This window comes from Microtus oregoni, unplaced genomic scaffold, assembly GCF_018167655.1.
Source record: "Microtus oregoni isolate MIOR12 unplaced genomic scaffold, Mior012 000128F_ref0000496, whole genome shotgun sequence".
In the NCBI taxonomy this organism is placed as follows: domain Eukaryota; kingdom Metazoa; phylum Chordata; class Mammalia; order Rodentia; family Cricetidae; genus Microtus; species Microtus oregoni.
In genome coordinates, this window is record NW_024544771.1 from 30,048 (window position 1) to 56,563 (window position 26,516).

Genomic DNA, 26,516 nt, shown 5'->3' on the forward strand with positions numbered 1-26,516 from the left:
AGGAGCACATTGCTTCTTCTCTTCCTTCTCTGCTCTTCCCAGGCATCTTCTGTTTGCTGGCTTTGATATAGAAAAGGAGACATTTTGATGCTTTGACATGGAAAATGGCTGACATTTTCTTGTGGTAGGGCGTTACCATGAGCAAAGTGACACCCGACACAGGGTTGGGCTGCTTTTAATAACTCAGAGACATTTTAGAACAGAGATCTCTCTGAACAGCTGCCAGTGTTGAAAGAAACCATGGTTGCCCAGTGCACCACGACCAGCCTTTCTTCCCAGTTTACGTGAATGCTTTTGCCGGGGACTGGTATTGCAGGCAATGCGATGCCCCCTGAGAGTCCTGTTATGGTTGTCACCCTACTTTTAATTTAAAGAGCAGTGATCATTTCCAGGGTTGTTGACTTGGGAGCTCAAGGGCAGCCCTAAAGGGAAGTTTTACCCCTCAGATTGTCCCCATTGCCATCTCCAGCTTCTGTTGCTATACTCTTAGGAATGTTACTGTAGAGCCTCCCCTCCAAAGGAGTGTCACTGTGCATCCCCCACCCAGAGCGTCACTGTACTGCCGTCTCTTCTGCAAGTGCTAGCTACAGGAGTGCTTTCCCTCCCTAAGGAGTTCTTCCTCTTACAGCATGCTCCTCAGTCCTGCCCTAAAGGACCCCAACGCTTCCTGTGCTGTCAAAGGTGCCCTTATCTTGCTCATTCCAGACAGTGGCGGGGTAGGCAGAGTGTGAGGAGTTACACAGTTTCAGACTCACCCGGCCATCTTGGATGAGAAACATCCTAATCTGTGTGTACTGATAAGAAGGGAAGAAAGTATAGTGAACTGAATTTCCAATTGCTTAGAGAGTGACTGTCAGGGGGCTGAAACTTGGGGATGCTGCACTGTGCTGGCTTAAGGCTTTAAGGCAAATGGTTGTCAATTTTCCTGACACCGCGGCCCTTTAATACAGTTCCTTATGTTGTGGTGACCCCCCAACCATAAAATCAGTTCACTGCTACTTCATAACTCACTTTGCTACTGTTATAAATTGTAATATAAATATCTGACATGCAGGATGTCTGATATGTGACCCCTGTGGGGATCATGACCGACAGGCTGAGAACCGCTGCTCTAAAGGGGTTCTTGGGGCATCTATCTGATGGCTAGCCCGTGGAACTTGGTGTGCGGCAGCAAGGATACTGGTGGGAGGACAGAACTACGTGCCCAGGTGGAGGAGCATCTGTGTCAACCACATGGGTACTGCACCTAAACCCAAGATCAGATTTCTGCTGGCTAATTAGGATGGCTGTTTAGATAACTGAGAGAAAATGTTGGCATTCACTGGGGTGTGTGGTTCTCATGGAGACAGGACTATTCTTTAAAAATAAAAATGATCTCAGAAGGATTTCTGCCCATGAAATCCTTGTCTAGGTCTGTATCTGGTGCCCCAAGCCTTCTGGAATAAGCATCTCATTTAATACTTAGAGCAGCCCTCATCAGTAAGGATGAGAATCCAGGCAGAGTGACTTCCGGGTCCCATGGTTCATCTCTTTTCACAGAGATAGGAAGACTCTCTAATGTCTCCTCCAAGCACTGACACATTTCCTGGGGCCAGGTATTCCCGTCTCCACTTTGCCCTTGTGGTAATTGTTCAGATTTTGGATTACATACTAGACGTGGTCCTGTTGAAGAACATGCAAGCGGAGGTCAGACGGACAGGTCACTATGCTCGCTAGCTGATGTGTTAACTTTGAACAAGCCCCACATATTTCTGAGCATCGTTTTCCACAGTTGAGCTAGAGATGTGCAGGCCTGAGAGGAAGGAGTTTTGCCAGATGTTCAATGTCAGAGGGTGTGTGCACACGTGTGTGTGTGTGTGTGTGTGTGTGTGTGTGTTTGGGGGGGCACAGAGGCTTTTGAGTTTATGCCAGGTCTTTGTTCACTTGCAGAGTAAGATGACACATTGTTCATTACTGCTCCAACCCTGGCACACAGTGGGCACAAAGGCGAAATCCTGGCTCAGTGAATAACATGCTAGCCGAAGGGACGTCCTGCTCTTGTAAGTTTTAGTGGTATTTCAAGTGAAGGAGTTCAGAATGTGGAAGACCGTGCCTCTAATCTTTCAGATTCTGGTAGTCGGGGATGGGGGAAAGCAGTGTCTAAGCCCTGAATCTTGGGGATACCATAGGCTGACGTCTCTGTGATCTGCTCCAGTTAGGGCGCAGGCGGGGTGCAGGAAACCATAGGCGCCGGCAGAGGGCGCCAGATTCCCGCAGAGCATGTGGCACGGCGTTCGGGGTGCTTGCGGGGCGCGGGTCACGGGCTGCACTCGTGAGTTGACCGTAGAAGCGCCTCGGCGGGCGGAACACGCAGAGAGCGGCCCGGGAGCTGGCGCAGGTTTGGCAGAGTCGCGGAGCGTGGCCTCCCGGAGCGGTAAGCACCCGTGTCCCGGGGCTCCTCGTACCCCAGTTGCGGGGCACTCGGAGACAGCGCAATGACTGAAGCGGGCAGCTGTCCGGGGCTTGCGAGGCGTGGGTGTGGGCAGCGTCCGCTTTAACCCCGAACTTTGGATGGAACTTGGGGTTGACCTGGAGAGGCGCTGAGTGCAGGGACCCAAGTTCGGCTTACTAAAGATTTGAACGTCAGGGTTTGTCCCTTGGGTTCTGTCTTGATCCGGGGTTCCCAGGGTGGGCGAGGTAGCCAGAGGAGGCAAAGCGATCACGTAGGCGTCCCAGAGCTCTGCTCCAGCTGCGCCATCAGGGAACCACGTGTGGCTGTAGCCCGCCACTCTGCCTGTCAAGCTGAGCCCATCCCCAGGGCCAGGGGGGGATGCAGAGGCGGGTGGCCCATGCCCTTGCCTACCTGCAGCTCTTGCCACTGCTGATGGGGTGCGCCACGGGGAGGCTCGGGGGTCCTTCCCTAAGACCTAGGAGCCGAAGGGAGCCAAGCACTGGGTTCCCTCAGACAAAACAGAAAGCTGTCCCAGCCCTGGTGGTGCCTCTCTGAGAGCTCCCGGGGCAGCGATGTGTAGGTGGCCAAGGTAGCAGGAGGGCACAGCTTCCTTCGTACCTGGTCTGGGATTCCTTACCCAAATCCAGCCCAGAGAATTTTTTTTGTGCATCAGGAGGGGAACCACTTGCTAGGCCGCCTGGACTCACTTTGGGAGCTCCAGAGGTTTTGGGAGAGGCGACCCCAAAGCAAGGTAGGTGGTCTTGACAGACTCGCCCAGGAGTTGATGAACTGGTATTTAACGTTGCTAAACATGCGAGCTGTATATCATCTTGGTGAACGACTTTGTATTTTCCTTTGCTTTTTAGGGCATCGTGATACATGGGGCTCCAGGGACTTGGGGGAGAAATACATGTATTTTAGGCTGTGTCTCAGAGGAAGAGACAGCAACCCTGAAAAGTGACTATAATTGACCAGGAAGAGGCTGCAGATTCTCGAGTTAAAGGCTTAGTATATGCTGAAAAGCCAGTGCTATCCTTGGGGAATCTAGGGATCAGCCAGTGCCCGGGAGAGCGACCTGGAGCACGGAACCCAGAAGACAGATGGAAAGCAAGAAGGTCCTTTTCCCGGCATGGCTTGGGTTGCTACAGGGAAGCTCCTGATGGAATACCTCTGTCCATTACTTTGGGCAGTAATTGGGTCTGGGCAAGGGGCTGCTGCCTGGTGAGTGACCAGAGGAAGTCTGGCTAAGCCTGCTCAAGAACACAAGGACCAAGCCACCCAGAAGTGCTTTCTGTCTAGAAAATGGCTCTGAACACTTCTACCATGGATGGAGCAGGGCTGGCCGTGGAGAGGGATTTCTCCTTTCGCATCCTTACGGCCTGTTTCCTGTCACTGCTCATCCTGTCCACTCTCCTGGGGAATACCCTCGTCTGTGCGGCTGTCATCAGGTTTCGACACCTGCGGTCCAAGGTGACCAACTTCTTTGTCATCTCTCTAGCTGTGTCAGATCTCTTGGTGGCTGTCTTGGTCATGCCCTGGAAAGCCGTGGCTGAAATTGCTGGCTTTTGGCCCTTTGGGTCCTTTTGCAACATTTGGGTAGCCTTTGACATCATGTGCTCCACTGCATCCATCCTTAACCTCTGTGTGATCAGCGTGGACAGGTACTGGGCTATTTCCAGCCCTTTCCAGTACGAGAGGAAGATGACCCCCAAGGCAGCCTTCATCTTGATCAGCGTAGCCTGGACTCTGTCTGTCCTCATCTCCTTTATCCCAGTGCAGTTAAGCTGGCACAAGGCAAAACCCACGTGGCCCTTGGATGACAATGCCACTTTCCTGGAAGACACCGAGGATGCCAACTGTGACACCAGATTGAGCAGGACGTATGCTATTTCATCCTCCCTCATAAGCTTTTACATCCCCGTAGCCATTATGATCGTCACCTACACCAGTATCTACAGGATTGCCCAGAAACAAATCCGGCGCATCTCAGCCTTGGAGAGGGCAGCGGTCCATGCCAAGAATTGCCAGACCACCACGGGTAATGGCAACCCCGTGGAATGCTCTCAATCAGAAAGTTCCTTTAAGATGTCCTTCAAGAGAGAGACTAAAGTGCTGAAGACCCTGTCGGTGATCATGGGGGTGTTTGTGTGCTGCTGGCTCCCCTTCTTCATCTCGAACTGCATGGTCCCCTTCTGTGGCTCTGAGGAGACTCAGCCCTTTTGCATCGATTCCATCACCTTTGATGTGTTTGTGTGGTTTGGGTGGGCAAATTCTTCCTTGAACCCCATTATCTACGCCTTTAATGCTGATTTCCAAAAGGCATTCTCAACCCTCTTAGGATGCTACAGGCTCTGTCCTACGACGAATAACGCCATAGAGACAGTTAGCATCAACAACAACGGGGCTGTGTTTTCCAGCCACCATGAGCCTCGAGGCTCCATCTCTAAGGACTGCAATCTGGTTTACCTGATCCCTCATGCCGTAGGTTCCTCCGAGGATCTGAAGAAGGAGGAGGCAGGTGGAATAGCTAAACCTCTGGAGAAACTGTCCCCGGCCTTATCCGTCATATTGGATTATGACACCGATGTCTCTTTAGAGAAGATCCAACCTGTCACACACAGTGGACAGCACCCGACCTGAATTCTGGGTCCTCATCTCTGAAGCTAGGATTTCTCTCGAGCTTGCTCTTAAGGAATTACGGTCCGGTGGGACTGTGAGCCACCATGAGATTCCTTCTGCTGCTTCTGAACAATTGCAAAACTTTCCAAATGCATCACTTCCAGTGTGTTTTCTAGGGACATGCCAAGAGCTGCAGGGGAAGTGACTTTGGCTCTGAAATCATTTTTGAAACTTATTGTCTCTAGGATGTTACAAAAAAAGCTAGAGTCAAGAGTGAACCGTAAACAGCTTCACTTAGAAATCAAAACTTTCCTAGGAAGGAAGGGAGAGAGTTGAGTTTGCTGTGTCCAAACAGGTGCTAAAACTGTCCGAGCAGTTTTCAGATTGAAAAGGTAGGTGCACGCCTTCGTTAATTATTTCTACAATAATCGAGCCTTACAGCAAGAGTGGAATTTCTCTTTTTCAGGGTTGACAGATATTCTGTTGGTAATGGTTTTATTTATTATTTATTTATTTATTGCATTATATGGATATTTTAAATTTATCATAGTGAATCTATATTTACCATATTTAATAGAACAAACCAGTGTGTTCCGTGACTGAACAGTCCATTGTACTAGCACTTATGAGCCCGTGAAACAAAGACACAGACTCTGAGATTCTGAGTTGTGAATTGCTTCTAGAAAACACAGCAAAGACTGATGTGGTGGCTGCTTAACTCCACACGGACACGAATACATACAAGATGAGAAGTGACTAATGCCACCAATGCTCTCGACCCTAAAAATATTTTGAAAAGATTTTTTTTTTAAAGAAACTACTATTGTGTTCTGAGTGTCTTAAAAGGCAGGGGCTTTCCCGGGGTGAATTTGCACTTCTGTAAATATCTATGTAAAAGGCAGCTCAAGAAGGATACAACTTTTCATTTCTGTCTTTGGATGGTGAGGAAGAGCATATGCCACTTTGTATTTATGTAAAATAATTGGCCCTCCCTGTCGTTCCTCATTTCATGCTTGAAATAGCTTTCTGAAACAAGCAAATGGCTGTCCAGGATTAAGATCTGCAGTGGGCATGAGCTGTAAATTCATGGGTCACAGCTGCCCCTCTGCTGGGAAGCGTTCATCACTGGTTCTTCAGCTGCTCGTGTCTAACTAAGCCGGCTGCTCAAGGGGCTACTTTTGTAGAGATTTAATCTGAATTTAGTATCCCCTTTTCGAAAAAGTTCTTCAATGTTGGTGGGAAGCTAGCTAATGAATGGTGCCCCATCGTCACATAAGATGCTTCTGCTGGTGGGAGGACCAGAAGAGGCCCTTCCCCTGTGTCTTGAGCACCCCAGAGTTATCAGCATCCCTAGTCACAAATGCTATTTTTTTCCCTCGGTGGTTTTGAATCTAGTTTTCACGTCACAGCCTGGACTGCAAAAAGTACCACCAAGTCCCCTCATGTGGGGATGCAAACTCATGTGAGGCATGCAACAGTTTCCTTTCTGAAATGTTTACAAGTGTTCTAGCTAAGCAGTTGGTTCCATGTGGACCGGACTGATGAAAAGGGAAGAGCTTGCTGTCAGCAGCTCCTGCCTCGGGTCTGTGTCATTCTGTATTTCGAATGTTTTCTCAGCTCTGCTGCTTGTATGCTTTCTTACAATAAAAAATATTTTGTGAATTCAAATCGACCTCAGTGGAGCTGTGTTGCATTTGTTAAACACATATTAAAAGCTAGGCTGTTTCAGGTCGACAGCTAGGGGAGTGAGGCCGTCTCAGATACGCTTTCCTTGCTTAAGACGGGAATCTCTCTTGTATTTGCCCCAAGCTGCTTTTGGTTATTTCAGTGGAAACTAGTGTCTCATGCTTTCCTTGTGTTTTAACCGTGTTCTGAAAAAGAAATCTTTGTCCACTTGAGGAATCAGTCTGCTTCTCATTTTCGGCTCTTTCTTTTTAAGAGATTATTTGTAAATGGAGTAGACTTTTAGAAAAAGCTGGCTTGCTCTGGGTGACTGATTTCATGTCCGACAGCAGCCACTACGCATGCAAGTGGTGCTTACTTTCAAATGCAGCTAGAAATGACCTGTTCTACAGAACTCATGGGTTGCGATGCTGGGATCGCCACGATGCTTAACAGGCACACCCTTGGATTCTGTCAACGCGACTTCCCTCCTAACTCAAAGTGGGAAAGGGCTCAGCAGCTGGGGATGCAGAAATTAAGGGTTAAGTTTATAATTTGGAATATCACACAGCAGATGGCATCTCTATAGAACCCCCACTTGCTTCTCCCAGGCTCTGGCTCTCAGTGAACACATCTGGAATAAGCACAAGGAAAGCCTTGCACCTTTTCTTCATACCTCATGACTTCTGGAGGGCTTTACTCCTGGGGGCTCACCATGGTCCAGGCAGGAGCTCAGCCACAGGCTACCGTGCTCAGGCAAGGCTGTCACTGTAGAGCCCATGAAACCTGACCCAAGGGCCTCCCTTTAATAGGCTATTTAGAAGTGATTTTAAATCATTATAAAATTCAGCACACCTTGCTCGCCTTGAAAAAGATGTACTTTGGGTTTCTCTGATGCTGGATTGATCAAGACCATCTAAAAAGGCTAGTTCTGAAAACTATAGAAGCAACATTGTGGTAAGACTTGTATTCAATTTTTTACTCTAGTGATGGGTTATGAGACAATTTCAGAGTTTCTTTTTCTTCTTCATGGAAAAAGCTGCCTTCAATAAAGACACACATAGTGAGCAACAGGAGAGGAAGGAAGTTTGAGCTCCAGGCCTGTGAACGGACATAATCACTTAGGTCAGCCACTGGCTCCTTCTGGGATCTAAGCAAGAGTTACTGTGAACATGTCCATCAACAAGAAGGGTGGGGCTTCTGCTTAGGTTTCTTCAGTGAAGGCTCAGCCTAACGCCAGCTCTTTATTCTTTCTGGGGACCCCTGCGTGGCCTTGGCCCAGGCATGCACTGGCATTCCTTCTCATTTCTATGTTTTATCTCAAGCTCTCTGCCCAGTGTGCCAGTCCACAATTAGGGTCTGGGAATGCAGAAAGTCTAGGGTCTTCCGTCAATAAGGGAGTGAGCATGAGTGGGTATATTTTCCTCTCTCGTGCCCTTTCATGAGATGAAGATAAGTGTGCAGGCTGCCTGAGGGTTGAAATGAATGTGTGGAAATCTGGTAACATTGCCTGTTGGTGTTAATGGCTCTGCATGCATTTGAATTTTTGTATGGAATGGAATTGATTTTCAGCACACATGTAGTCTGGGATTCTCCCAGACACCACTGTCTTCTGCTGTCGCTATTTGCCCTTTCAGAAACAAGTGACATTTTATGGGTTCCTGGTTAAGAAAATTGCCTTAAGCTGTCACTACATGGTGATCGAATCTGCCCACAACGTTTTAATCCACCAAATCTCCTTATCTTAGAGAATTTATTTCAGGAATCATAAGCCAACGACTTGCTCCGTCTGTGCCGGTGACTATGCAGCTTGCTTGTCTATAAGGCTGGCTTGCAGGGGTCATCGGAAGGAGTTAGCATGTGGGTCACAAGATTGTGATACTCTGTGGACATGATGTAGCCCTACAGATTTGTTTGAGGTCACTGAGTAGGAAGCATGACCGGTTTATTTGCCAGAGGACCGAGAGCGCAGAGTATACAGCACAAACATACGGCCAGGGTTGCTGCCTGGCCCTTCTGTCACGTTCATGCTCATGCGACGCACAGATTTAGAGTAGTAGCATTTGGACTCTAGGCAGTTTAAGATTTTCGAGTTGTAATTTAAATAGTATTAGACACTCAGGATTAAGCTCTGGCTTAAAAAAGGGTTAAGCTTCTAATCGCTATGAGAGAAAATGTACGGGGCCAGTTAGAATGTTTCTCGTGACTGCAGAGCAGATTCCCTTGGCACTAGGCATTTGCGGATGCCTTTAGCCATCGAGGAGGACGGGCTCAGGGACCACCTTGACCATCCTGGGGGACAGAGATACGAACAAAGTGGCAAATGGCACTGGGGCCCGGGAAGACTGGGTTTCAGGGCAGGAGGTTTTGTTTCTTTTAACAAATGGATCCAGGGGGCTGGAGAGATGGCTCAGAGGTTAAGAGCATTGCCTGCTCTTCCAAAGGTCCTGAGTTCAATTCCCAGCAACCACATGGTGGCTCACAACCATCTGTAATGAGGTCTGGTGCCCTCTTCTGGCCTGCAGGCATACACACAGACAGAATATTGTATACATAATAAATAAATAAAATAAATTAAAAAAAAACAACAACAAAAAAAAAAACAAATGGATCCATTATTGCACCCCCGTAAGTAAGTTTTCATCTCTACAGCAAGGATGTGGTTTGGGTGACTCCTCAGACACATTCTGAGATGTAAGCTCCATTACAGCAAACTGACTGCGACAGGTTCCCCGAGAGAGAGAGAGAGAGTTTCTTTAAAAACCTCGACGGAGGGGCTGGAGAGATGGCTCAGAGGTTAAGAGCATTGCCTGCTCTTCCAAAGGTCCTGAGTTTAATTCCCAACAACCACATGGTGGCTCACAACCATCTGTCATGGAGTCTGGTATCCTCTTCTGGTCTGAAGACATATACACAGACAGAATATTGTATACATAATAAATAAATAAATATTTATTTAAAAAAAACCTCGATGGAGGATAGTTTTCACTAACACAGGAAGGGTCTCACACCTCTTTTCTTTTTGGCTGATACTTTGTCCCCAGTCTACTCCCTCCCTCCCCCTCTTCTCCTGCTGCCCCTTTCCCCTTCTGCTTCCCTGGCACATGTGTTCGGTGCACTAGCCCCCATCCCCACCCCCACCCCCCGACTTCTTTTCCCTTTCTCAGGGGCCTCTTTGTGGTTTCATGTCCCAGACCCCCATTCCCACCAAAATACATTCCCATATATAAACATTTAAATCTCGGATCTGTAGATGAGAGAAAACGTGGCTCTTGTCTGAGTCTGGATTTCTTAGCTTCGCAGGATAATTTGAGGTTGCATCCATTTTCTTGCAAATGTCGTGATTTCATTTTTCTTTAAGACAGAGTCGGATTTCCCTGTGGATGTACAGCACATTTCCTTTACCCGTTCGCCCGTTGACAGATGTCTAGGCTGGTCCGGTTCCTACCTGTTATGAACAGTGCAGTAGCAAACACGGATGTGTAAATGCCTCCATTGTAGACCTTCGAGTTTTTTCGGTATATGCCCAGGAGTGCTGTAGTTGGTTACACAGGAGTCCCACTTCTGGCTTTCGGAGAAACCTTCAGACTGATTTCCACAGTGCTGTACCAGTTTACAGTCCAACCTGGAGTGAAGAAGGCACGCTGCTGCCAGCCCCCGCAGCAGTGCCGGCAATTTATTTTTCAGGATAGCCATTCTGGCTGGGGAGAGGCTGACTCTCAAAGCACTTTTAATTTGCATTTCAGAAAGGTATTTTTAAAGTGCAAATGGAACTGTTTTATACCCAACCCAGCATTCTTTAATGACTCCCAATTAATTTTTAGAAAAAAAACACCAATCAAGTTCATCATCAAAGACTGTCATGATCTAGCCTAAGGTGGCCTGGTAGCTTCTGCCACCTCGTCTCTTGTCATTACCCCACCAGCACCACCCCATAGGCATTCCCAACTGCATGCAGTATCTGGAGTCCTCTCACGTTTTATACCTTTGCACACACTCTCCATTCTGCTGGGACAACCTTCCCTGCTGCCAGTGTTTCCCACCACTAGGCACCCTGGAAGATTATGCTCGGTGAAATTGCCAGAGGCCCTCCCTTAACCTTTTCTTCCATTTTTCTATAAGACTGCCTTGGTACAGTCTCCATCATTACAGTCACACCGCTGTGGGACAGTCTCCGTCATTACAGTCACACCGCTGTGGGACAGTCTCCGTCATTACAGTCACACCGCTGTGGGACAGTCTCCGTCATTACAGTCACATCTCTGTGGGACAGTCTCTGTCACTACAGTCACACCGCTGTGGGACAGTCTCTGTCATTACAGTCACACCTCTATGGGACAGTCTCTGTCACTACAGTCACATCACTGTGGGACAGTCTCCGTCACTACAGTCACATCACTGTGGGACAGTTTCCGTCACTACAGTCACACCTCTGTGGGACAGTCTCCGTCATTACAGTCACACCGCTGTGGGACAGTCTCTGTCATTACAGTCACACCGCTGTGGGACAGTCTCCGTCACTACAGTCACACCGCTGTGGGACAGTCTCCATCATTACAGTCACACCTCTATGGGATAGTCTCCGTCACTACAGTCACACTGCTGTGGGACAGTCTCCATCATTACAGTCACACCGCTGTGGGACAGTCTCTGTCATTACAGTCACACTGCTGTGGGACAGTCTCCGTCACTACAGTCACACCGCTGTGGGACAGTCTCTGTCATTACAGTCACACCGCTGTGGGACAGTCTCTGTCATTACAGTCACACCTCTGTGGGACAGTCTCTGTCACTACAGTCACATCACTGTGGGACAGTCTCCGTCACTACAGTCACATCACTGTGGGACAGTCTCCGTCACTACAGTCACATCACTGTGGGACAGTCTCCGTCACTACAGTCACACCGCTGTGGGACAGTCTCTGTCATTACAGTCACACCTCTATGGGACAGTCTCTGTCACTACAGTCACATCACTGTGGGACAGTCTCCGTCACTACAGTCACATCACTGTGGGACAGTTTCCGTCACTACAGTCACACCTCTGTGGGACAGTCTCCGTCATTACAGTCACACCGCTGTGGGACAGTCTCTGTCATTACAGTCACACCGCTGTGGGACAGTCTCCGTCACTACAGTCACACCGCTGTGGGACAGTCTCCATCATTACAGTCACACCTCTATGGGATAGTCTCCGTCACTACAGTCACACTGCTGTGGGACAGTCTCCGTCATTACAGTCACACCGCTGTGGGACAGTCTCTGTCATTACAGTCACACTGCTGTGGGACAGTCTCCATCATTACAGTCACACTGCTGTGGGACAGTCTCTGTCATTACAGTCACACCGCTGTGGGACAGTCTCCGTCACTACAGTCACACCGCTGTGGGACAGTCTCTGTCATTACAGTCACACCGCTGTGGGACAGTCTCCGTCACTACAGTCACACCGCTGTGGGACAGTCTCCGTCACTACAGTCACACCGCTGTGGGACAGTCTCCGTCACTACAGTCACACCGCTGTGGGACAGTCTCCGTCACTACAGTCACACCACTGTGGGACAGTCTCCGTCACTACAGTCACACTGCTGTTGGACGGTCTCTGTCATTATTGTTCTGAGGTCATGGGCCTTGGAGAACAGAAGTTGTTTTCTTCCATGCTTCTATATTCTTTTAATAACTTTGACATTGAACTTTATTTGGTATATATGGGTATTTTGTCTGTGTGTGCAGTACTTCTGTGCCTGACTTGTTGCAGAGAATACACTGGATTCCCTGGAACTGGACTTACAGATGACTGAGAGCTGCCATGTGGGTGCTGGGAATTGAACCTGGATCCTCTGGAAGAACAGTTAGTGCTCTTTACCACCGAGCCTCCTCTCCAGCCCCTCTGTGTAAACTGTTAAGTTTTCAGGATGTGTGTCATACAGAAGTTGCTCATCAGATCCCTACTGAATGGATGAACGAGTTGAGTCATGGAATGTTGGAGCCACAGATTTATTTATGCTTTTATTTGTTTGTGTGCATGCATGTGCGTGCAGTATATGTGTGTCTACATGTGTGCATGCATGTGATGTCAAGTGTCTTCCTCGGTCCTCTACACGGAGCTGTCTAGACCGACTTCTCCATGCCAGCTGCACTAGGGTTCCAGCTGGGCAACTACACATGAGTGTTTTTTTCTTTTTGGTGTTTTGAGACAGGGTTTCTCCGTAGCTTTGGAGCCTGTCCTGGAACTAGCTCTTGTAGACCAGGCTGGCCTTGAACTCACAGAGATCTGCCTGCCTCTGCCTCCCAGTGCTGGGATTAAAGGCGTGCGCCACCACCTGGCTACACTTGAAGGTTTTAACAGTGGTCCTGGGCTCAGTTTATGACCCTCACAGCAATCACTTCACTAGTATTTTCACAGTCCACACACTTTTATTGTTGACATGAATTTATCTGTATGTATTTACTTGCATGCATGTGGGCATATAGATGGAATACATATGCACATATACATGCATGCATGTGGAGGTCAGAGGTCAGCCTTGGGCTTGTTTCTCAGGAGCCGCTTTTTTTTTTTTAATTTTTAGATAAAGGCTTTCAGTGGTGCCTAGGCTGGCTGGCTAGTGACCTCCAAGGGTTGCTCTGACTCTGCCACCCCAGTGATGAGTTATAAACCATGCCGCCATGCCTGTTTTTTTATATGTGGTGAGTTGGGTTCAAACTCAGGTCGGTTTAATTTTCATAGCAAACTCTTTCCTGACTGAATTCTCTCTGTGTCCCCTGGAAAAGTCCTTGATATATTTACTTACATCTTTTAGGCTCTCTCTAATGTGTTTGGGTGCTTTCTTCACCTGAAGCCTTGAAGTCTGTCATGGCTGTACAGAGATAATAATGCACATGTATCACAGGAAAACTTGTGTATGTGCACACACATACACATTCGTGTAGCTAGATTCATATACATATGGATATTTGTGCAGCATGCATGTGTATGTGAACACACAAGTTGATATAGTTTCTAGTTAGTACCCTTCAAAGAACATAGTGTATGAGCAGATCCCATGCTGGATGTCAGGGGCTCGGAAAAGAGTCCGATTTTATCCCAGCCTCTGAGGAGCTTTCCACTGGGCAAGAGGGAGATGGATGTGCAAACAGAGCAGTGTGGAAAGTGTGCAGGGAGGAAGAAGTTTCCTTCCAGGTCGTGTCGGAATCTCCACTATGTGGAGCCTTGGGAATGGCGCCTCCAGCACAAGCCCTGTCTTTGGGGTCTCATTCCATCCTCACATCCACCCCACAGAGGACCCTGTTGTCACCACCATCCCCACCACAGCATAATCAATCCTCAGAGAGGGTGTGTGATGAGTTCAAGGTCACAGAGCTGGAAAAATGATTCCTTTTAACCGTGAAGCTGTTCTCTTTACCAGAAAATAGTGCTAATCGATTAACTTCTTAAAAAGGGTTCTAAATCACTTCAAGTGGGTGGAGTAGAAAGACGTTTAATTCTGGACGCGTGCTTAGGTATATACAGAACAAAACGATGCCATTACTGTAAACTAGATGGAACAGCAACTTCATCTAAGTGGTTCCATCCCTGCATCCAGCTCCAAGCTAGGACAGCTCAGGAGGTTGGGTCTTGAAACAGTTCAGTGAGTCATGACAACGAGAAGTGTGTGTCTTGGAGTTTAAGACAAGCAGATCTTTAAGACGTTGAGATTTCAAAAATCATGACCTGGTACAATTCAAGGAAATCCAGGGTTGATTTATTGACAGCTAAGATCTGCTCTGTTTGCACGCCAGCCTGATTAGACACATTAACCCAGCCTCAGTAAACATTTATTTGCTCCTGCCTCGTGGTCAGGGCTGCTTTATGGTGGGGATAGAAGAGTGGGGAGGAAAAGGGGGGGTGCGGCATGGAAGGGGTGGGGCTAATGGGGAGCTGATGGGGATGGGTCTAGGGCTGGAAGTGAGCAGCACTGGAAGTGGGCTCCAAGAATGGCTGGAATTTTGAAATTTGAAAGGTAGAAAAGGGCAGGGAGAGGGGCTGCGTGTCTTAGCATCTGCACAGGGCTGGGGAAAGGGTGCTGAGCCGGTGCTCTGGATGTAGGACGTGATGCAGAGATGAAGATTTGGTTCACAGACTGTCACATGCATCTCTCTGATGTGGTCTCACCTTCGGCAAAGCCCCGTGTTAATGCACCCGGAAGATGAACCTGATGGTCCTCACTCCTTCCATATCCACCCGGATGCTGCTTCAGGGGACGGCCCTTTGCTTTTCTTTTTTGTTGCCATTCCCATCCACAAGAGACTCCCCCTGGTCTGAACCTCTCTGTGCTTCTCCCTCAAGCCTCTCTCTGAGCCTGCAGCTCCTGATAGGACCAGCCTCTGTGCTGTCTGCTTTCTGTCTTCTATGAATTTGGGAGTCCTTGGAGGGCACCATACATCCTTAAAATAAAACCTTCTTAGTGCCCAGCACAGCCGACCACACAGTAGGTGACAAATGAATTTTAGTGGCATCGATATGTAGGGATAGTCCAGCCCCTTAGAGGGTGTGTTCGCCTCGGGCTAATGTTTACATATAAATCTGGCGAGCGTGAGCTGTTTTTGTATCTCCTGCTCATCGCTGGATCCCTGGTGTTATAAGCTATTCCTTCATTAAAATTTGCTGTTTCATATTAAGCTAGCCTGGTTATTACGCTGCCTACATCGATAGGTTAATATCTTGGTAAAAATGGCGAGGTGAGGCGCTCATTTGTGCATCTTGACTCTTTCACTGTGGAGCTGTCTCTGCTGAGGTGGTGTGGGTCGTTCTCAGCAAGGGTTTCTCTATTGCTGACACCATTGAAGGAAGTGTTTGAAACAGTATTTAAGTGGCAATGATAGCTCTTATACTTAAGTGGCTGGATACCGATTCAGGCTTTTACACAGGAGAGGGAGGAAATGCCAAGAAATGAAACACGAGCTTTCCTGGATGCCCCGGCCACATGCACACTGGGTGGAGACTGAGTTTTTAGGGCAAATGTATTTAGCATTATAAACAGGTTGGCGGTAATTAAGATAATGGTCAGTCCCATTTCAAAAACGCTTTTTCAACGCACACTGCTGTTAGCTATTAAACTGGGGGTAGGGCATGCTCACCCACAATTGTGTAAAACATCTGTGGGTTTTACTGACCTCATAGTAGGCTATCTATAAACAGACTGTTTCTGATTGACATAAGAAGATTAAAGAGGACCTACTTTTAGAGAGGACCAGGGGCGATACACTGATGGCTTTGGATTGTTTGAAAAGCTTGGTTTTAGTACTGTCAAGGCAAAAGCAAAAGGCCATTTTATGAAAGCATCCATTGGCATCAAGACTGAAGCAAAAGCTCATTTACTTGCCCACGGTACCATGCAGTTTATAATATCTCAGCTGGATGACGCTCCATCCAATAGTGGACTCTCCAGCTGGGGACTTCCCAGTTCCATTAACCCAGCTGAGAAAATCCCCCATAGACATGCACAAAGACTGACTGGATCCAGGCCATTTCTCAATGACACTATCTGCCTAGGTGATTCCAGATTCTATCAAGTGGACATCGGAAGTTGGCCGTCGCCATGACACAAATGGACTCCAGTTAATTTGAAACTAGAAAACACCCCAGTGTTTGTTCCTAGATTTAACATCTGAGAACACTTCCAGATTTAATTTTTCTTATCACTGATCCAAATAGCAAATGTTTCAGCAATATGATTTATGTTAAATGTCCTCATAGGCTCATTTTAGATATTTCTAGAGAATAGCAATGAAGGCTTTCAAGTAGAGAGTCCCAGGACTGGAGATAAAACAATTAAGGTAACAGGATAGAAATGTCAGGCACCTCCTTGTTTGGTCTTTTGAGAGGAAAAACGTTTAAGAGTGAAGTACCCGGTTCCATAATCTAGAAGGAGAAAAATGCGGAGGCACACCAGGTCAGAAATGAATTGGGGAGGAAACAGTTTGGATGGGGTTTGAGTGAAATGGTCCTCGGTGTGGCAGTTGAGAGAGGGAGCCTCTAAGGAGAGGGTCTGGGTGAAGTGTGACCTTGAGGGTGCTCTCAGCAGGGACCAAGGTGGTTCTGGTGTGACCTCCCTTGGTTAATTCCCACCAAGGTGCACTTTCCAAAAACAAGCAGGCAAGCAAGCAAGCAAGCAAACAAACAAAAACAAACCAGAGAGCTGTGGATCTCTCTGAATTACTTTGACTTCCTGTGTGTCACGTGACCTTGCCCGCACGTGACACCCTCTGCCACAAAGCTCCCAACTAAGATCAAACAACTGGTCTTGGAATTTCAAAATGAATTAAATAAACTTACTATTTTTTTTTCCTTTTTAAAAGTACCTAATCTCCAATGTTTTGCTGAGGCAACAGGAAACAGACCAGCACAATGTTAATAGTTAGTTGTAGGGAGAGGTGGTTAGTTATTTCAGACACATATTTGTAGGGGAGAAGGTGTTTGGGGTCCTTTTCTCTTGGATCGGGTCATAGTAAGCTGCATGCTTCCGAGGGACTAAGGTCGCATGCTCCTCGCCTTGGCCCAGACTTTCTCCAGCATCACACTCAGGAGGTTCAAAGTGTGAGCAGCCAGCTTGCCATTTCTTGGCTCAACTTAATGATTATTAAACCACAGATGTGCAGCTGACAGAGGCTCCAAGTTCAGCAGAGCACTCGAAGATAGAGGAAGGAGAGAATAATGGAGGAGAGGATTGATGGATGGAAGACCTCGAGGCTTGTTAAGAATTAAGGACTGATTTCTTTTTGTGACCAAAAAAAAAAAAAAAAGGTATTTTAGAATAGCTTTAAATTGGCAGAAAAATTATGAAGATAGTATAAAACCATATATCCCATTTCCCCCACTTGCCAGAGGTATTGAAAACGAACAAAATACACTGAATGAAATTCTCAAAAAAGTCAATAAAAATATTATATTAAAATAAGCTAAGTATAGTTACAATTCATGAAAAGCATTAACTGAAGCCCACAATCTGTCCAGGCTTCCTTCCTTTTCCCTTAGCTTCTGCTTCTTCTCATAGGATTCCACCCATGATACCACCTCAGATCTGGCCACCAGATGCCCTTAGGCTGGGACAGTTTCTTGGAACTTTGAGCGACCTGTCAGTTTCGATGGATAATGGTCAGAGGCGGCATTCTGCCTCTGAGTTGGGATTGGTCAGGTTTGCATAATCAGACTGTGGATGGGTTTTGAGGAGGAAGGTGGCAGAGGTCAAGGGCCACTTTCATCTGGTCACATCAAGAGAAAACACTGCCATTATTCCTTATGACCTGGCTCGCATAGCTGAGATAGCATTTGCCAGGCTTTCCACTGAGCAGCGACTAGTTCCTTACTTAAGTTCTTTGGGGTAGATGTGTGAATGCCCCAGATCTGTGTGGGAGACGTATGTTATCTCCACATCTGTGTGAGAGGCGTTTGTGTGCTCCACATCTGTATGAGAGACGTGTGTATGCCCCACATCTGTGTGGGAGACGTGTGTATGCTCCACATCTGTGTGGGAGACATGTATGAGCCCCACATCCGTGTGTGGGAGGTGTGTGTATGCTCCACATCTGTGTGGGAGACATGTGTGTGTCCCACATCTGTGTGGGAGACACGTGTATGCCCCACATCTGTGTGGGAGACGTGTATGTGCCCTACATCTGTGTGGGAGGTGTGTATGTCCCACATCCGTGTGTGGGAGGTGTGTATGCTCCACATCTGTGTGGGAGACGTGTATGAGCCCCACATCTGTGTGGGAGGTGTGTGCCCCACATCCGTGTGTGGGAGGTGTGTATGCTCCACATCTGTGTGGGAGACATGACTGTGCCCCACATCTGTTTATTCAGTTACTTATTTATGTCAACCTGGATCTTGGGAACCTAAGTTTTACTTTGAACTATAGTGCTATACTCCTTTTTGTTCAGTGTTAGCATTGACCCTTGGGAGTTCTATCATCTGCTTCAGTGCCCTTTCATGTGCCACTGTCATTGAAAGTCTCGGTGCATGTCCCTGCTTCCAGGCACTGTAAGATGCTTTAGGTTGGACTTGAGTATTTCCTAACCCAGCATTTAAGACTCACCATCAAAGCCAATGGTATACACACACCTCCATATTTGGTTCTAGATGTCTTATAGCTTTATGTTTCACACATAGGTATACAGAAAACTGTTCTGCTGTAAATTCTGTGTGTGATATAAAGCTTGGGTCTAGACGGATATGTTGGCCCATGCATTCTAGAATCATATGTCAAAAAACAAATAGCTGGAGAGATGGCTCAGTGGTCAAGAGCCCGGGCTGCTTTCCCAGAGGACCAGGGTCCAATTCCCAGCACCCTCAAGGTGGTTCACGACCAGGTGGTTCACCCTCAAGATGGTTTATTCCAGTCCTAAGGATCTGCTACCCTCTTCTGGCTTCTGTGAGTACTGCATGCCCATGGTGCACAGATTTAGGCAAAACACTCACATACATGAAATAGAAATACAATTTCAGAAATTAAAATAAAACAAAATAAATACAAACCAAAAAGAAGCAAATTGCCTTTGTGCCCATGTCCCAGATCAGCTGGCTACAGTGAAGACTGATGGGCGTCTGTGTCTGTGCCTCAACTGCTATCATGCTGCCCTGGAGCATGGTCCTTAGAGTGAGTCTGGAGATTGGGTCACGTGGGTTCTTCATCTTTGCTTTTTCAAATTGGTTTTTGTTCTTCTAGGTCTCTTTTGCTTCCATGGAGACAACAGAATATCTTCATTGGTGCTTACATTTTTTTCTTGTGCCTTTGATTTTGATTATAGTAAATATACAGACCAAGTTCAGAAACTGGCATCTTAAAAATTTGAGCACCTAAACGAGTTTTCCTTTTCCTTTGGATGAATGTGTGTATGTTTATTTATTTACTTGTGTGCAGGTGGTGTATGTGCACATGTGCATGCTGACACATGCTTACGTGGAGAGGCCAGAGACAGCAGGCATCCTGCCCTATCTCTCTTTATCTTAGTTCCCTGAGCACAGTCCTTCTCTGAGCCTGGAGGTGGACTAGTGCTCTGGCCATCCTCCTGTCTCTGTCCTCCACAGCCCTGGGGTTGCAGTTGTACACACAAGAACACCCAGATTTACGTGGATGCTAGAAGTCTGAGCTCAGGTTCTGAGCCACCTCTCCAGCCCGTGTGTTTAAATTCTTGAACATAGACTATGACGTCATGTGTGAGCAAAGACCATTTCATTTCTTGCTCTCCAAGTTGTGTGCCTTGTGTTTGCATTTGCTGCCCTGATTTACTGAATTAGCTACAGTTTCCAAGAGGTGTTGAATGTGAGCGGTGAGAAACATTCCTTGTTCCTTAGCTGAGGGGAACCATCTGCTTGGGAGCCACTGAGGTGGTGACTGGCAATTCGTGTTCAGAGTCTTACTGTTCGCAAGTTGAGGCGTTCTCAAACGATTCCTGACAAACTAAGAGTTTTTCAAGTCATAAATGCTTGGTCGGTATTATAAAATGCCTTTAGCCCATCACTCGCTATCATCACCAGTTTTTCTTCTTTGGCTGCTGGGGTGGTGTCTTCCAGCGGGGTGGTTTCTGAAGGATGGACCAGAGCAGCTGTCATAGGTAATTTTTCCATCATGTTGGGTTTGATTTGCTAATAGTTTGAGGATTTTTGCGCCTGTGTTCACGAGGGGTAGGCGTCTAAGTTTCCTTTCTTGGAGATATTTTTTCATTCTTGAAGATAAAGGCCTTCAGGATGTCCTTTTCTGGTTTTGACATTATAATAAGGTTGCCTTTATTGTAATAAACGCCCCCCCCCCTCCCGCTACTGTTTTCTGAGCAGGCACCATTTCTTCTGAAAGGTTTGTTAATTCATCCATGGATTATTTTGAACTCAGTACTTTCTTTTCCCCAAGGTTTTTGTTTGGTTATTTGCAAACCAGTTTAATGGGGATTTAATGCAGGTTGTCCCACATAGTAGGTATGCACAGACACTGAACATAGGTAGGTGTGCACCAACCCTGAGCTATCTTCCCAGCCCAATAATTATTCATTTATATTTTAAGACAGATAAAATAATATTCAGGTTTTCTCCTAGAGTTCGTGTGACCTTGACAGTTTATGTCTTTCAATTGACTTTCTTTTTATCCGGGTCAACTTTTTGGGCACTGAGTACTCAAAGTATGTGCTATCCTTTCAGTTTTCATGAAACCAGTTATAAAATCACTTTTACACTTCAGATAGTATCATTTGTGTCTTCCTCCCCTTTTCCTTGATTTTCAATTTTACTGATCCTTTCAAAGAACTGGCCAGGTGGTGGTGATGCATGCCTTTAATCCCAGCACTCGGGAGGCAGAAGCAGGTGGATCTCTGTGAGGTCGAGGCCAGCCTGGTCTATAAGAGCTAGTTTCAGGATAGCCAGGGCTACACAGAGAAACCCAAAATAATAAAAAATTATATTCAATTACATTTACAAATTTTCCCTGAACTTCTGTCTTTTCTGTAACCTATTTTTCTTTTATTAAGATAGACTTTTTTTATACACTATATTCTGATTATGGCTTCCCCTTCTCCAACTCCTCCCAGATCTTCCCCACTTCCTCTCCTATACAAATTCATACCCTTTATTTCTCTCCCTCGTTACAAAGAAGACATCTAAACAATAATAAAATAATATAAAACAAAATAAAGTGGAATAGGGCAAAACTAACAAATAGAAGAAAAAGAACAAAAAAGAAAATAAAACCAGCACAAGAAACACAAACAGATTCAGAGACACACACTTTTGCACACAGAAATCCCATAAAATCACAGAGCTGAAGTCATAACATATACACAAAAGATCTGTAAGGGAAAAAAATCCCTGACAGAGCATTATTCAACAAAGAAATTCCAAAAATACCATTGAGTTTGCTTTATGCTGGCGTGGTACAGCAGGGCATGAAGCCTGCTGGAAGAATGGTTTGGATACTCAGTGAGATGCCATTGGAGAAAACTAATTTTCTATTTCTGAGTGGTTACCAATTGGAGATCACTTCTGAGCTATGAATGGGAGCTTGTGTCCACCTCTCTCAGTGCTGGGACGCCAATGCCATAGACCAGCAGGCCCTGTGCTTGCTGCATCAGTCTCTGGGAGTTCATCCGTGTGCCAGTCCTGCTGTGTTTAGAGGGCCTTGTTTCCTTGGTGACCTCCATCCCCTCTGGCTCCTACACTGTTTCTCTCTCTTCTTCCACAGGGTTCCTTGAGCCCTAAGTGGAGGGATTTGATGGAGACATCCCATTGAAGGCTGAGCGTTCCAAGGTCTCTCATTTTCTGTGGAGTGTCTGGCTGTGGGTCTCTGTATTTGCTCCCATCTGCTGCAGGAGGAAGCTTCTCTGATAATGGCTGAGCAAGGCGCTGATCTATGAGTATAGCAGAAATCCATTAGGAAGCATTTTATTGCTGCATTCCTTACCAGGAGAGTTTAGCAGAACTGTGTAGCAGAACAGTAGTATTTATGTGACCTGCATGTGTTGACCACATTTTCCCTTTAACTTAAAGTGTATTTAACTTTGATTGAGACTTAATCTTTATAATAATTTAGAAATGTGCTCTTTAGAAATATTTGAGGGATTATATTTATGTTTTTTAAATTTCTAATTAATTTCCTCATGATTTTAGACCATTATTTCTTTTCTAATATAACAAAGAATGATTCAAGACACCAAGTATGATCTGTTGTTTTTCTCCTGAGACAAACTAGCTGCTACATACAAGCTGACTCTTTTTTTCCTGTCAAGAGCATGAGGGATGAGTGGGAGTGGGAGACGAGGACAGAAGGGGGGTTGATGGTGTTTAACAGAATGTGGGAGATGATGACAGAGAGCCACATTTGTCTGTATGTCTGACATAGACAACAAAAACCACACAAGTCAGGATTGAAAACTTCAGTGAGTTGAGGGAGAAATGGAAAGAAGAGGCAGAGCCAAAGGTTTGGAAAGGGAGGAACAAGTCAGACTCTTACATGTGACAAAGTGCACTCCACTTGGCTCCTGATCTATTTCTTAGCCAGACAGAACAGAAATTCAAGTCCTATGGTGCTGAAGGGGATCAGAGGGCGGAACCCTGCAATGTCCATCTGGCCCTTCAGTTCCCTACAGACAGCATCCTGGATGTGCTGGGAGTGGTCTGTATTTATGTCAAACTCAAGGAAAAATACCAGGAAAGGTTGCTGTGTGAGCACACTGCTTTCAAGGTTGAATTTGGTCACAAGACTCAAGCATCCCTCACAGTGTTAGAAGATGACAGAGCAAACAGGCCACACTTTGACCATAAACTTCACGCACCTGTCCTGTGAGAGCAGGACAGTGATGGTGTGAAATGCGGGTGGCTCCAGAAGCAGATCGAGCTAGTTAATGGGGATGAACTACAGGCCTGTGGTCTACAGTCTTCTGCTTGGTCCCCTTGTGGCCAGCACCAAATTCCTTTCACGGCTAACTGGAAGGCCAGGGAAGTGGATGGTTTTGATGTTCTTTGTGTGTGTCTGTTTCCATTTGTTATGGTGTGTGCTGTGTTAAGTAAGTGTGTATTGTTTTCTTGTTTTACTACCGTTGTGGGTATTTTGAACCTGTATGAGAGCTGGTGTGAACAGAATTGCAAGCTGGCCTGTCTGTATAGGCACTCTTAATCTATGTCAGCCTTCACCTGGGCACCAGGCTTTGTCCTGGGGATGTCTCGGGGAGTAATTTCCATTCTTATCAGTCTTAAGAATTAGGGTACAATGAACAAGCAAGCTGCAGCACGAAAAAGTAAAATTACTTTCCTTAGGCCTTTCTGCTGTTAATGTCACCTTCTAGAGCTGACAGCGACAGAGCTACGCTTCCCCCTGAATACCATCACAGCAAATTGCTTCGTCTTGGATGATTGATTAATTGGGGTTTTATGGAGGAAGAGCCCTCTTTTTCAGTCTAGCTGAATTCATCAGTGTAGGAGGCAGCAAGACTTAAACAGGTGGGAAGAAAAGTCATCTTCTGTAGGAACAAAAGGAATGTAGGAGGATCCAGGCGGGGAGGAACGAGTAACGGGGTATGGGCTAGAGGCTGTGACATTGGAAGTCAAGGGCAATTAGAAGAGAAGTTTTAGTTTCAAAGAAAATGAAGCCATGAGAAGTACAGAGAAGAGAGCTGACGCTTGCTGGCCCTTTCATTTCAGTTAGGCATGGTGTCGGACATTTCAGAAACCATTTCCTTATACAGTGCCCAGAATAAGTCTTTAAAATGTCTCCATGAATTCCCCTCTCATACTCCTGTGTCACAGATAATGACTCAGGGTCCCAGAAAATAATGTTGTATAAAATTAGGACATGATATTACACCATGGTGTGTCCTAGACAGCAGGAAACTGGCCATCATCAGTCTCTAGGCAGATACAGAGTAAGAATGTGGGAATTCTGACTATGAATAATCCAGGGATCAGGAAGTAGTGGGACTGAGGCCTGGGAAAAGGCACAATTTCCTGTGTACCAGCTAAGGATGAGGTCAGAGGCCAAACGGAGGTTCTATAGGTGCTATGATCTCCTCGGTCTGTAAGGCACCTTAGAATCTGATGCTGTGACCCACCCACTCCTTTGTAAATGCTATCCAGGTAGGATCTAGGGACAGTTAGTTGAATTCTTCCTAACAGACTTCAGGTCGTAGTTGACTAATAGAAGTGTGGTGGTGGGCGCTGAGAGGATTGAGTCCCCAGGGACCTTCATGACAGAAGATAGAGACTCGTTGCACCTTCCTCAATGGAGAGAAACACATAGGAAGAGTTCCCCCTATTCTCTTTCTTATTCTGCACACAGAGTGACTATTCCAGGACCAGCACTGGAGATGAATGTATCAGGTAGATGCAGTCTTAATATAACGCCTCTCAGAGACACAGCAATGTGGCCTCATTTGCCCAGACAGCTAGATACCTGGTTGCTTATGCTGACAGTTGGGCCAATCAGAACTATTTATGTTTTGATCTTTTGATGGTGCTTACCTCATTCACCTCCTTAGACTGGATGAACACCCTACAGGTACTTAGGGCCACCCTGTGATGGAAGAAAGACATTCTCTTGATGAGTAATATGTCAGTCCATTTGGGCTACTATAGTAAAATACATACTAGATATCTTTTGAACAACACGAATTTATTTCTCACAACCTGGAGACTAGAAAGTCCTTGATAAAGGGCCAGGAGAGGTGGGGTTTGATGGGGGCTTGTTTTCTCACAACCTGGGGAGGCTGGGAAGCCCTTGATAAAGGGCCAGGAGAGGTGGGGTTTGATGGGGGCTTGGTTTCTGCTTCACTACTTTCTTGTCCTATGCTCAGGTGGTAGAAGAGGGAAGGGGCTTTTTTTCCCCAAGGACACTGATTTCATGAGCCCTAATCATCCAGTCACGTCCCAGTTAAGACTCTTGGGGAAGAATAGCAGAATTTAGACCATACCATGTTGTATGGGAGGGAACTGTTTCATTTAAATTCCAAGAAAAAATACATGTCTATTAAACTAGTGAAGTTAGATTCACTGGCAACATAAGCAGAAAGTCCTTTGCTTTAGAAATTGAAAAATATTTCACGACTGATTATTTTTCCTTGGGGAGGGGTGGGTACCAGAAGTAAATGGTGAGTGTATTCTGAATTGCAAAGCTAAAGGATGCACATTTGTGGTAAGAGTGTTGTGGCCCTCTGGCAACCAATGCGTCCTCATTATAAAGACTGTGAGATTTCATTTAAAAATTAAATGTTTGCTAGCAAGTGATTGAATAAGTGAGCAAGTCGACAGATGAACAGATGGGGGGGGGTAGCTGGACTGACAGATGGAACGTAGTGTCCAAAGCAGAACTGGAGATCACCAGGCAGTTTCGTGTTTCCGGTCGTCAGTAGCCTGACTTTCTGGGCTTATGATGATGGAACTTTTGATTTTCTTCTTGTATTATTCATATTGCATATGAATCTTGAGTGTGGGCACCATACTTGTAAGTTAGAGGTGAGGAAGGGGAGTAGAGAGAACACTAGCCTGCCCTCAGCCAGACTGACCATGCTCAATTCTCCCAGCCACTTCTCCAGCAGGAGCCATTTTCCTGCTCTGAGCTCTAGTGCTCCCACCCCTATTGGAAGATGCGAATCCTTATTTCACACGGGTCAAGAGAGGATTTTTAAAAAGATAACAATTATAGTTAATTTTTTTTTTTTTGCTTTTTTTCGAGACAGGGTTTCTCTGTGGCTTTGGAGCCTGTCCTGGAACTAGCTCTGTAGACCAGGCTGGTCTCGAACTCACAGAGATCCACCTGCCTCTGCCTCCCGAGTGCTGGGATTAAGGGAAAGAAAGCTTGATATGTTGGGAATTGTATTAAGCTATTAACCCACACCACCTTGTGACACCCCAACGAGGTAGGTGCTGTTAAAGCTCTTAATTACAGAAGAAAAACAAACCTCGAGAGCGCAAGGGCTTCGATGGAATTTCCATCCAGGAAGCAGGCTTGGGGTTTATGCTCAGTTGGCTGGTTTCAGAGAGCAAGTACTTAGCGATGTATCCTTTCAAATACACAAATATACAAGCCTATCCCTGGCTTGTGGAGGACTTCCAGTCTTCTTGACTTAGATATTTTTCAATGACAATGGTGGCTTTTCCCTTGTGGCCAGTGATGATAGAACACTGAAGGCACCGCTGGTATGTTCAGTCCTGGTGAGCCAGACGCAGCTCCTGCATGTCCTGCTGGGCTGCCACCTCACCTGCCACTGTCAAGAGCCCGTCTGCAGCTTGTCAGGAGCCACCGTCGTCTGATTCCGCTGAGCCTCTGCTGGTTATCACACAGAGGAT

The 26,516-nt window shown here is 46.4% G+C and overlaps 1 protein-coding gene across 2 annotated transcripts in view; it reads left to right on the forward strand.

The window, feature by feature from the left end:
* Positions 1-2,278: 2,278 nt before the first annotated feature.
* LOC121444491 (D(1A) dopamine receptor) overlaps positions 2,279-26,516 on the forward strand; it is an 82,747-nt gene continuing 58,509 nt past the window's right edge. The window contains exons 1-2 of one of the 2 annotated variants that reach the window (XR_005973789.1): positions 2,279-2,413; positions 3,298-5,442. Coding sequence is in view for 1 of the 2 variants with exons in the window: in XM_041646301.1 (XP_041502235.1) it covers positions 3,734-5,071 (1,338 nt within the window). In the remaining variant the exon portion in view is untranslated. Of the gene's footprint in view, positions 2,414-3,297; positions 6,713-26,516 lie in introns of those variants that run through there. The other variant, XM_041646301.1, reaches the window with a different exon arrangement.